The sequence below is a fragment of the Achroia grisella genome, unplaced genomic scaffold (genome assembly GCF_030625045.1).
Source record: "Achroia grisella isolate CSIRO2021 unplaced genomic scaffold, CSIRO_AGI_Agris_v1 utg702, whole genome shotgun sequence".
NCBI lineage: Eukaryota > Metazoa > Arthropoda > Insecta > Lepidoptera > Pyralidae > Achroia > Achroia grisella.
In genome coordinates, this window is record NW_026712999.1 from 430,957 (window position 1) to 443,019 (window position 12,063).

General features: G+C 34.4%; 1 protein-coding gene across 1 annotated transcript; it reads left to right on the plus strand.

Annotated features, from left to right (window-relative positions):
* The first annotated feature begins 637 nt into the window (after positions 1–637).
* LOC131850192 (YY1-associated factor 2) lies at positions 638–10,596 on the plus strand. Its single transcript, XM_059200364.1, has 3 exons — positions 638–927; positions 8,847–9,019; positions 10,381–10,596. The coding sequence occupies exons 1-3, from the start codon at positions 792–794 to the stop codon at positions 10,483–10,485; spliced, it is 414 nt and encodes a 137-aa protein (XP_059056347.1). The 5' UTR covers positions 638–791; the 3' UTR covers positions 10,486–10,596.
* The last annotated feature ends 1,467 nt before the right edge of the window (positions 10,597–12,063 follow it).

Genomic DNA, 12,063 nt, shown 5'->3' on the forward strand with positions numbered 1-12,063 from the left:
CACAACTGTTATGAGCAAACAGTAAATATGTTAATATGTGGTCGCCATTCATTTTCTTTTTATATTTAGAACTTAGTACTACGAGCTATTACAGAAAAAATAAGTACTTTATTATTTATATTATTATGGGGTAAATATTACACTTGGCATTGGCCTTATGAAAGTAGAGTCGACGAGTTGTATTTTATAAAAAAAGTAGATAAATCTATTAGACTCTGGTTTTGCGCTAGGGCATGACTTGTTTGAAATAAAATAATAACACAAAGTAAATAACCAAGTACGAAGTCATAACTTTGCGATAAAGAACTAGGCAGCAATAGGTAGGTACCTATATAATCCATATTCTAATGTGTCTATCAAATAGAAAAAAATGCTTGAAAATAATTTATTTCATACATATATTTATTCTGTAAGAAGTAATAATTAGAGTCTTTGAGAATTTATTAAATAAACTGTTTTATAGAATTAGTTATTTCATTCAAAGTATGCATCCGTTGCATTACAAGCAAATGAAAATTGCATTTCCGCGCGAAACACTTTCTGACGCCATCTGTAGGAACTTACATACAGATAAAACAGCACATCGCTCTTGGCAACCTTGCACTGTTTTACCGACGCAACATCGCCGATCTGTCATGGCGTTTTGAAGTGTGTACGTTTCTGTGCACTAAACATAAATAATGATTCTCAGACAGTTTATTATAAATAAATACACTAAAAACTGTTTCGGTTACTGTAAAGTATCATGATTGTTGTGTGTTAGCAATATTTAGTCGCGAGTGTGCGCTAAAATGGACAAGAAAAATGCAATTCGAAGAGCCAAAAGGCCTTCCAAAGTGCTTGAAGAAAATTATTGGGATTGCAGCGTCTGTACGTACAGAAATAATGCAGAAGCATTTAAATGTTCGATGTGCGACGTCAGAAAAGGTAATTCAGTACATAAATTAGTTCTACATGCGTTCCTTTGTATCGAAACTCGAGTGTGAATGCCCTCTAGTATGGATCGATTTTTAGTCCCAAGTACATGCCTAATACTCGAATTAGTTTTCCCTGAAAAGAGCCACGCAAGTAGATAAATCGACATTCTTTGTATTTTGCGAATTCTTGTTCCAATTCCACATAAAATCAAATATTTCGTATACACCTGAGATGACTAAAAAAAAACTATAGTTACTTTTTAATGAAAATTATCTAATTATATCAAATTGACCGATTGTGTACTTTACATTGTTTTGTATTTTGATTGATGACATGAATGTATATTCATGTTATTATCCACTAATTGAATTCCCATAATAATTTGCATTTGAGACCTATATAATTGAAACAACAATTCTAATGTTCTAATCCTATATTTACTATAATGAATGTAAAAATTATTTAAATTAAGAACAATAATTTAAAAAAATACTGAACAATTATATTTTTCTTTAGTAGAGAGACGGTTAGTATTTACTTTTATTTTTAGTATGTATATACATTACCTATGTCGCCTGTGGTATTCTTATTAATCTTGAATTTAAAATATAATTAAACTTTACTCACTTTTATTATTTATATTAAAGATATCTATTAGTGCAATTCTAAAAATGTTATCCGCAGTGAACAACAACGGTTGAAAATGAACTTTAGAAGTAGCTAATGGTATTTACACAGATTCAAATTAAAAAACATTAAGTACCTGTAGGTTTTAATTACATGTTTATAATCTGTTTTGAATTCCCAAATTATTATAATTAAACCATAGTTTAAATATGAATTTTTATTCGAACTGTATGCTAAATCTTATCCATACCAATACTATAATTGTCTGTCTGTTTGTTCCTTTTCATGACGAAACATCTCTATACAGTTATTTAGTCATGAATAGGTTAATTATCACTTTGTTTTCTTTTTTTGATAACAAGATAGCATATGATATAATGCATTCTCAGTTTCATTAAAACCTCAAAAGGGTGAGACCACAATAGATCTATGTAGGTTGCAGTGCTACAGGTCCAAGCACCTGAAAATAGACAAAACCTCCAAAAAAAAAAAAAGATCTTAAAAATTTAACTGTGAGTGAAGGACTGTATTTATATTAAGCTGCTAAATGTAATTATGAAATTAAAAGTAATGCAAGATAACAGAAGAATATGAATAGTGACAATGTTATTTTTCTATATAAAACAATAGACAATAGCAAGCCTAAACAATATATGAAAGGGGGATTCATGCACAGTCACAAACAGACAGACACATTGATTAATATTGGAGTATGGATATGGTAAAGTACTCGATTTAAATAACCTTTTGTTAATTACACTCTTATAAAGTGTATAAAGACTCCTTTTATTAGAACTACAATAAGCTAATGCCATTTAATTTCTCATTAAAAACTACTTGCATTTTTTAGATATTGCCATATGAACTGTTATTCAATTTTCACTTCTATGCCGTTGACTGTAGGTGTACAAAATCTGATAAGTATTTATGTTTATTTATCTATGCTAATAGTTCAGCAGTCTGCCACCGTTACCCATAGGCGTTGCAGTCGCGTATTACCCGACCAAATAAGAAAGACGTCGCTTACATTATAACGCGTTGTTTGTTTGAACATTCATATTTAGTGGGTTAGTACCCATTGACCTTTGTGACGTCATGTACACAAGTACAGTTGCTCGTAGTAATCTTGTGCATACTAACTAAATCTTATAGTTTAGGTGTGTGTATACATGCATAAAAGTAGGTACAGTCGGCTTCAAAAATATATTCGATAAAGATCCGTCGAATTTAGTAATTTAGTATAACAGTCAATGTTTTTTTATTTATTTAACGACCTACAATGCACAGAGTCACACTCAGGCACAGTTCAAAATATACTACAGTACATTTGGCGACTTAACACCATGCGGAATTTGCTACCATAGGGGGTGCAGAGAATAATTATTGGCGGTGCAAATATAATTAATGATAAACAAAATATAAACAGGACGATAAATACAATATATACCTAAGAGATTGACCAATATATTACATAAATATATTTAAATATTACAAAATGTTCTTACCTTGCTGTATTTAATGTAGAATTTTATTAACATTATACAACATACATTATAACAAATCACACAGCATTAAACTAAACAAATATATAATCATCTGAGGACAATTCACACAGCGCCATCTAGACCCAAGTTAACCTAGCTAAAGCTTGTGTTATAGGTTCTAGACGACGACGAGGTTTTTTTCGTAAATTCATACATATTATACATAGAAAATACCGATACAAACAATCATGAATACAAATGTTTGTACCGTGCGAGGAATCGAACCCGCGACTATCAGAAGTAATGCGGTGTGCTAAACCGCTAGACTATCGAAGCCATCATATATGAAATTACGGTGTTCCCGCCTGAGCTAAGGATATCCGCTGGGGAGGTACCAGTCAAGGATGAAATTGGTTAACCCGTGCGAATTTACCAGAAATCAACTATAATAGTTTCTAGAGGGGACCGTGTGAAGGTCAACATGACATGGTATACTAATAATAATTCCCAGGACAATTCACACAGCGGCATCTAGTCCCAAGATAAGCAAAGCTTGTGTTATGGGTATTAGACAACTGATATAAATACTTATATTTTTTTATGTAAATAGATACATAATATACATAGAAAACACCCAGACCGATACAAACGATCGTACTCATGAATACAAATGTTTGCACCGGCCGAGGAATCGAACTCGCGACCATCGGAGGTAAGGCGGTATGCTAAACCGCTAGACCACCGAGGCCAGCATCATTATCAGTAATGAGGCCTCCTATTATTAAAATGAAAATCACATCCCCCTATCGATGTAAATGAAGCGAACTGTACATGGTGCTCTAGTTGCATCTAATTATCATAACTAATGATTTCATGGTTAGACACGGGATAGGCCATGTACTATACTAAAATGCAGCGACCTACCTGTGCTTCTCAATATATGTATATATATACTCAAATATTTTATAAAAATCTTTCTAAGAAACAGCCATACTCATAACAGTAATACTACATAACTTAACATAACTAAGTATCGTTTAGAAAAAGCTAATGGATCTCTTATGGGAATGGCTATAAAAATTTACAATAAGACACCGAAGGATATACTTGAATTACCTTTAAATAAATTCAAAACATTTGTTAAATCATATTTATTGAGCAAAAGACTATTATACACTAAACGATTACTTGAGTGACGAACGTGCAGTGCAATAACAGTTCATGCACGGGAATTTCATTTAACGTTAGACATAGACACCTACATTAGTACCTACACAATGTAAATAAGGTTATTGTTAAAAAAAATCTGTTTAGTTTCTTGCCAGTTCTTCTCAATTAAATCTGTATAATAAACTGGACGGTAGGGAAAAAATATTAATACAAAAAAAAATTCTTTCATAAGCTGTTAAAATTTTCTGTTTTTAATATATGATAATGTAATGGTGCATACGCCTGCGCTAACGGTTTACGCTCGCGGGGCACCAATGGAGGATGATAGAATCAGCATATGAGGTCAAGTTAGCCCTTCGTCGCAAATTCATTAGGAATGTACCACGACGGTTTCCAGGGGTCAATAGTCCACATTAGTAACAATTCCCTTTCCCCCTCTATCTATATTATGTATGTATTTACAAAAAAATTGTATGAAACTATTTGTATCAGATGTTTAGCAGTTTCCGTTTTTTCTTTTGCTTTATTTTAATGTCTATAAAAAAGAACGGAGTAAACACCGGAAACGATCCAATCGTTTCCTCTGAAATGTGATGATATATAGCCTTCAGTTTACATTTTACATTGTCGTGACTTATCACGCTTTGTGACGTCAGGTAAACCCGCAGCCTACGAATTGCTGAATTATCGAAACCGCTTAGCTAGATTAGTCATATTTTAAGACTACAACGCCAGAACCCAGTGGTCTACAACCCAGATAGACACCTGAAAGTCGTGAGTTCGAATCAAGCAAACACAAAAAAAAACTTTGTGATAATTTAGATTTCTGACTGACTCTCCTGTTAAATAAACACCGTTAATAAATCAAAATGAATTCGACACAGAATCGTCCTTACCACATTACGAGGGTCATTTACATATTGTCGTGGTTTATCATGAGCAGTGACGTCAGTTAAAGCCACAACCTACGAATTGCTGAATTAACAAACCCGCCTAGCTAGATGATTCATATTTTAATACTAGCTGTGACCTCGACTTCGTCCGTGTAAAATGATGATACTTCTATATTACCTTTCTTCTCCCCTTTCAACGCCTTACAACCCTTTTTTCACATTAAAAATAGCCTATATCCTTTCTTAGGATGTGGACTATCTGTGTACCAAACATTTAATTCGGTTCAGTGGTTTCGGCGCGAAAGCGAGACAAACAGCAGTTACTTTCGCATTTATAATATTACTAAGGATTAGCAACAAAACCGACCAAACCTGTTTGACAACTATTTATTCTTATGTACTGTACCAATGGTCGCTATGGAAACACATAGTTTGCTCGACTCTGCACTTTATACTGTCACAGTTTAGGATTATAGGAAGGAAGGGATTACTAATAATGGGGAATAGCAACCACATTGCTACCAATGTACCATGTCAGGATGGCCTCCATGGGATTCCCCTTGGAAACTGTCGTGTTAAATTCATGGTCATCTTATCATCCTCGACTGGTGCCCTGCCAGCGAATACGTAAGCGCAGGCGAATAAACCATTTCATTGTGATGCCTTAAAAAAAAAACCTGTTAGACACAATTCCATCATACTTTGTTTTAAGGGATTATAATGGAATGGTACACCATCCTGCGCTAAAACAAAAATATCTCAGTATTTATATCAATTGTCTACCCTAGTACCCATAACATAACAGAAACTGCTTACCGTGGGACTAGATGGCGCTGCGTTCAGGAATATTTATGTGTTATTTATAAGTATACTAGATTAATTTTAAGACTTAGGGTATGTCTACAAGTCTACCAAAACATAGCACCCTTTCCCAAGAGCCGACGGCGCCATGTTGTTACACATGTTTACAACCAGCTAATCCGTAAATTTTGTACACGTAAAACCGATTTGAGTAAAACTTACACATAATTATGTGAGGCTTACAATGATATATTAGTGAAAACCACATACAAATCGGTTAAGCCGTTTTTAATACTTAATATTTTTTTTATTAAATTTATATTTCTGGACATTTCATATAGCGCCATATAGTCTTATTTTATGTTTACTAGATATAAATAAGCACATAGTTTTTTTTTTACTTTTGATAATTTTTTTGTAAATACATAAATATTACATAGAAAACACCCAGAGCGATACAAACAATCAAACTCTCGAATACAACTGTTTGAACCGTGCGCGGAATCGAATCCGCAACAATCAGAATTAAGGCAGTGTGCTCAAAGTGGCTGTGTCATGGCGTCGATGTGTGTATGGATATTAAAGATAATAATATCTATAGTTATTAAAACAGGATATTTCCAGATATTTGTTTTTACAAAAATACAGTAGCTTTTCCCAGATGTTGATTATCTCTCGTCATTACAGTTTCCTGAAGGGATAGAAAGATATCCAATGCCAAAGGTTCCGTTATTTGACAACAATTATATATTTTTGTGGAATATAACATGATAGTATAGTATTACTATACTATACTATCATGTTATGTTTAGTATGGTTTATTTGCACTAATTATATACACTACCGCGCCACCACTGAAGGATAATGAGATGAGGATAAAATCTGATCAGTTAGTTTATTAACTACGTCTGTTTCTAGCGTGCACCGCGTAGAGGTCGACCTGATATTGGTAAGAATGAGGCTTTTAGTACCCATTCCTAACAATCATCAACACGCAAGTTTCTTGCTCGTATTTGTAGTCAAGACAGCTTTCCGATTAAAAAAATAAGTAATGACTATTCAAAAGTTTTTTGAATAAAGAATCTTCTTTTCTATTCTATTCTTTCCGACATAATCATCTGCTTCTTCTATATCCCATTTATTTGGGGTCGGCGTAATATGTTTATTCCTTCCAACATATATCGACATTATTATGAGTTCTTTTTATACAACTCAAATGGAAAACAAGCAATATATATGTACGCGTGAATCGGCAAACTATTTATAACTCGGTTCGGGTGAATCGCCTAAACACTTATGTGAATCAGAAACACCATTAACTAGCCCTTGGGGGTATATTCTTATTACGTCTATACGTAATAGGGCCGGCCCCTTTCTTGTAATGTCTAAGAGCGTCTGTGGAGGACAAGTGCTCTAATGTATAATTTGTGTCGAACCCAACGCCATCGGCGGACGAAACAGCCTCGCTACAGCTTCAGCAAGGATAATTATGGCTGCGTTCTGACACACTGGTTATTTTAATATGAATAGTCGGAACCGGCGGCTTTCCTTACCTGTTTTTCTTATATGATTAGAATGGCATACAAGCAGTTATGATGGCCTCGGTGTCGGCAAACGGCCTCTAGCGGTCTAGCACACCGCTTTACTTCCAATGGTCGCGGGTTCGATTCCTCGCACGGTGTAAACAGTTCGTATTCATGAGTATGATTGTACACCCAGACCGATACAAATATCAGTCTGGGTGTTTACTATGTATATTATATCTGTATTTAGAAAAGAAAGATATCTAAATATTTATATCAGTTGTCTAGTACCCAACAAGGGTACTAGTCAATAACTGATGGAAATACTTAAATCACAAGCTCTACTTATCGTTAGCTTGAGTTTAAGAAGACGCTCTGTGAATGTTCAGGGTTATTATTATTATTCTAAAAAAATACAGTGTAACCGAGGCTTTCAGTAAATTTTTTGTTCGTACTAAACTCAACCCATATCATGCTTTCAAAGGCGTACAAATAGAGCTATACTCCAAAACAGCGCTTCGGTTCACACCAATAACGATTTCCAGGCTATTTCTAAATCTAACCTTTTATTGGCTAAAGTATTTCGAATCTACCGTTCTATTTTGAACTCTGCCCCTTTTACATAAGCTTTCAAAGTTATTTACCACCGATAAAGCAACTGGGAGGTATATATTCCGATTTTCAAACATCCCAGAGGCAAAACCGTGTTTCGGTCCCCTTGTCTGTATAGTTTCTAAACAGAAATGATGTGTACATTTACCACTGCTTCATAATATAAGCATGTTTATTGGAGTGAAATGTAATAGAAATGAGGATAAGGTAAAACATTTTCAACCTCTTCAGCTTGCTTTGTAAGATGTTTTGCGATTGAAGGATGTGGGCAGAGGTGATAAGACAGAGAAATTACTGGGTATGAAGGCATGGTTATCTAGACTGGTAAGTCTGATATTTTACTGCAGGACTAAAATGTCAGACTTGCCAGCCTAGATAACCATGCTAACAATGCTACTATTTATGTGCTTTACGTAGAAGTAAAAATATAATAAAAATAATTATTAAAAAGCATATAAATTCGCGTTATTGCAATACTGAAACTGACTTGACTTATAGGCTTGACATTATATTATTTAACTAATGCCCCACCAGTGTATACCTAACCACGAAACCCAACACCATTCAATTAAAAAAAAATCTATCCATACACACTTACAAACTTCCGCGTTTATAATATTAGTAAGATAATTTTAGGCGTGTCAAAAATTGGGCAATTTTGCCACATTTTTACTATTATCTACCGTACAGATTTGGTTACCACTGTTGAGAACTGCCAAGAAATTCAAGTAGGACATTCATTTTTATATAATTTATTTTTCAATGGAAATCATCGTATATGTCAATCAAATTAATTAAAACTCATTTTCTGCTACAAGGTACTTCAACACGCAAACCTCGAATCAATCCTGCGCTGGTGGCCGCCCAGGCCGCAGGTACGGCGCCCACTAGTTCGCAGAAGAGGCCACGCTCTGCGAATTCGCTCAAGAAGAAGCGACGGCATCCGCCGCGGCTCAGCAATGTTGATCGCAGCTCAGCGCAAACTAGAGAGGTAACGCCTGATCTCCTTTATATGTCTAGAGCAGTGTTTCCCAACCTTTTAATGTGCCATTCTCGCATTAGCTTTTCTTAAATTCTTATGGCTCCCTATGTAGCATACATAATTTTTATATTAAAAAATTGAATTGTTCACTTAAGAAACTTGTTAATGAAACAGAGTAAGTAAATTTTCAAATATAATGAAAAACTGAAATTTTAATGAAGATTTCTATATTCATTTGCTATTTTAATTTAGTGATAACAATTATTTAAGAATTTTCATTTTTCGATAAATTTTGGCAGCGAAATCTAGCATTGCATTTAAATGGCCTGGAGCGAAAGGGTCAATTTCATGTTGTGTCCATTTTGGAATTGTTCACTAAACAATGAAATGGCGCCCCTGTGGGCGTGGGTATCTCGTTGGGAAAAACTGCAATAGAGTCGTCGCTTAGAGTAGGTCCATTTTTCACGTGATGCTTTTTTATAATTTACGTACACCTAATCACCCCCTTAGTGTTATGTGGTGAAGTTTAAGATTTTTTGATAAATTAGTTATTAAAAAATCACGTGTATTTTCAGTATCTTCCAAGAAGCTAAACATTTTTAGAATATTATCTTTAGACTTTCGGTTTAGAAATCTCGCGTTTGACGAAAAAAATAATTCACGTGATATCTTATTATAGCTCCTTCCGCGGTTGTAATATTTCGTTATTTTTACCGAATCCCTCCCCCCAATTCGAGCCTCACGTGATTAATGGACGGCCCCTTAGTGGTTTACTACTTTGACTTACACCCAAAAGGTCGTGAGTTCAAATCTGGTCGATAAACAAAAATTTATACTTATCACTGATTTGGCTGAGGGAAACACCAACATCAAATCAAAAAATGTATCTGAGAATTAGGCTAACCCTTTGTCTCATTAGATTCAAATATACTGAACGAATGAGAGAATGTCAAGTGTAGCGTTCACCACGAGGTTGACAGTACCTCTGACTACCCCATCTGGTATAGCAATCGTGATGATATGACGGCATATGTGATGGTAAGTGATTACCGCTGCCCATTCACCTAGAACAACAGAGGAAATGCTAAAGATGGTAGAATGGTCAACAGGTGTAAAGCAGGTCAGGCCTTTTAAAAAGCATTATGCTTGTTTTAAAATTCAAGGCGTAGGTTTTAAGGCGCTCCGTTCTCAGTACTTCCCAGTGATGAGACGTCCATACTTGGTGAATGATCCATTGTAACTGGCAGCCTTTGAAATAAAAAAATATTAAAAAGTTTGCGGCCGAAATAGGACAAGGTACCCATGCAAACGATTTTGTACAGTCTACCTAGATAATATGTGTAAGTATATATATTTTTCTATTCAACCAGGTAACTGTAAGCGGTGTTACAGTAGTTATAACCGAATACAAACCGAAGAAGTCCGTCTCTAGCAGTTCCAGCGACGTGGAATCCTCAAATGACGCCCGACCATGATCCATGACAGTCCAGTGGTCACAATGCGTTGATGAAAGCTCAACTCCAAAATAGCATACTATAAGGTCTTAAATTGCTAAATACTAATGGTACGATATGAAGTTTTTGATTTTTTTTACATATATTTGAGTTTCACTGTAATGGTAAACGTGATTGATTATATACTATATGTAAAAGGTGAATTTGTATGATTTTTTTAAGATAAATATAGAATATTTCTATATTCGTTCTAGTAATACAATCTGTCAGCTAGTCTTACTATCTTACTAATATTATAAACACGAAAGTTTGTGGGTATGGATGGAATTTAGTTATTTTTTCACGCGAAAACTACTGAACGGGTTGTGATGAAACTTTACAGCAATATAGCTTATACATCAGAATAACATATAGCTTACAATTTAAAAAGATATTACGTAAATTGGTCGAAATATAATGATAAATGTCAAGTAAGTGTAATGCAGACGAAATAGCGCGGATCAGCTAGTTAATAATAATTTAATGTTTTATTCAAAATGGTATAAATACATATTTCATTTTTCAGAAATATTTACTCATCTTCGTTTACTTTGACAACACTGTGTTAGCTGAGTATATTACTGTTGAGTTCCATTAATAAATAGTCAACCAAACAGTGTATACTTTATTTCAGAGGTGTCACACTCAGTATTGCAGAGGACTCTATATGAAATATAGGACCCTCTACAAAATTGAGAATTTAGAGAAATTAGAAAGTGTAGATGGACCAGATTCAAATAAAAAAACAACACTGAATTCTTATAACATTTTAGTTATTTTATTATATAGTATATGAGGTTGTTAAATATGTGTGTATGCGTGCGCGGGCCTTGTTGATACAGCCCTGGGGCCGCATGCAGTCCGCGGGCCGTAGGTTTGACATGGCTGCTTTATACCATATTTATACGTCAATCAATCTTGCATAAGCCCGAAATACTCGTTCGAACGAGTTATTTTGATACAAACTGTTAGATCGCAACTATTTCCGGAATATTATTTGTAAGTTACTAATAATAAACATTATTAGTCATGAAAATGTAACACAGAGACGCTCTCGATTTTTTTAATGCTACTCGGTGGTCTAGCCGTTTAAACATCACTACTTCCGATAGTCGCGGGTTTGATTACTGGCAGGGCACAAACATTTATATTCATAAGTATGATAGTTCGTTATTACCATATGGTACGTTTACATTATATTGAAACTCGAATTATTATTACCTAGTACAATACTGGATTAGCTCAAAATTAAAGAAATTTGGAAAATTCACTCTAAATTTTTAACTTTAAATGGTTATTAAAAAAGAAATTGAGTTAATCCCCTTTTTATAATTGGTGTACGATATATAGGTTAAGTCGTAAAGGGCAAGCTTAAAGTCTTATAATATTCATGATTGTGAACTGTAAAATACCTAAGAGACTTTTTATACTACGTTGTTGGCAAACAGGCGTACGGCCCATCATCAACACCAGGGGTGTCACGTCCGCTTTGGCGACCCTTAAGTAACCTTAATATACTAAAACTCCCTGATGTAAATTGACTTGGAAATAATATTAGAA

Excerpts from the sequence above, each read along its gene's own strand:
- LOC131850192 (XM_059200364.1), top strand. The coding sequence starts at position 792 with ATGGACAAGAAAAATGCAATTCGAAGAGCCAAAAGGCCTTCCAAAGTG. Across the intron at positions 928-8,846 it reads GATGTGCGACGTCAGAAAAG|GTACTTCAACACGCAAACCT; the intron begins GTAATTCAGTAC and ends TTCTGCTACAAG. Across the intron at positions 9,020-10,380 it reads GCTCAGCGCAAACTAGAGAG|GTAACTGTAAGCGGTGTTAC; the intron begins GTAACGCCTGAT and ends CTATTCAACCAG.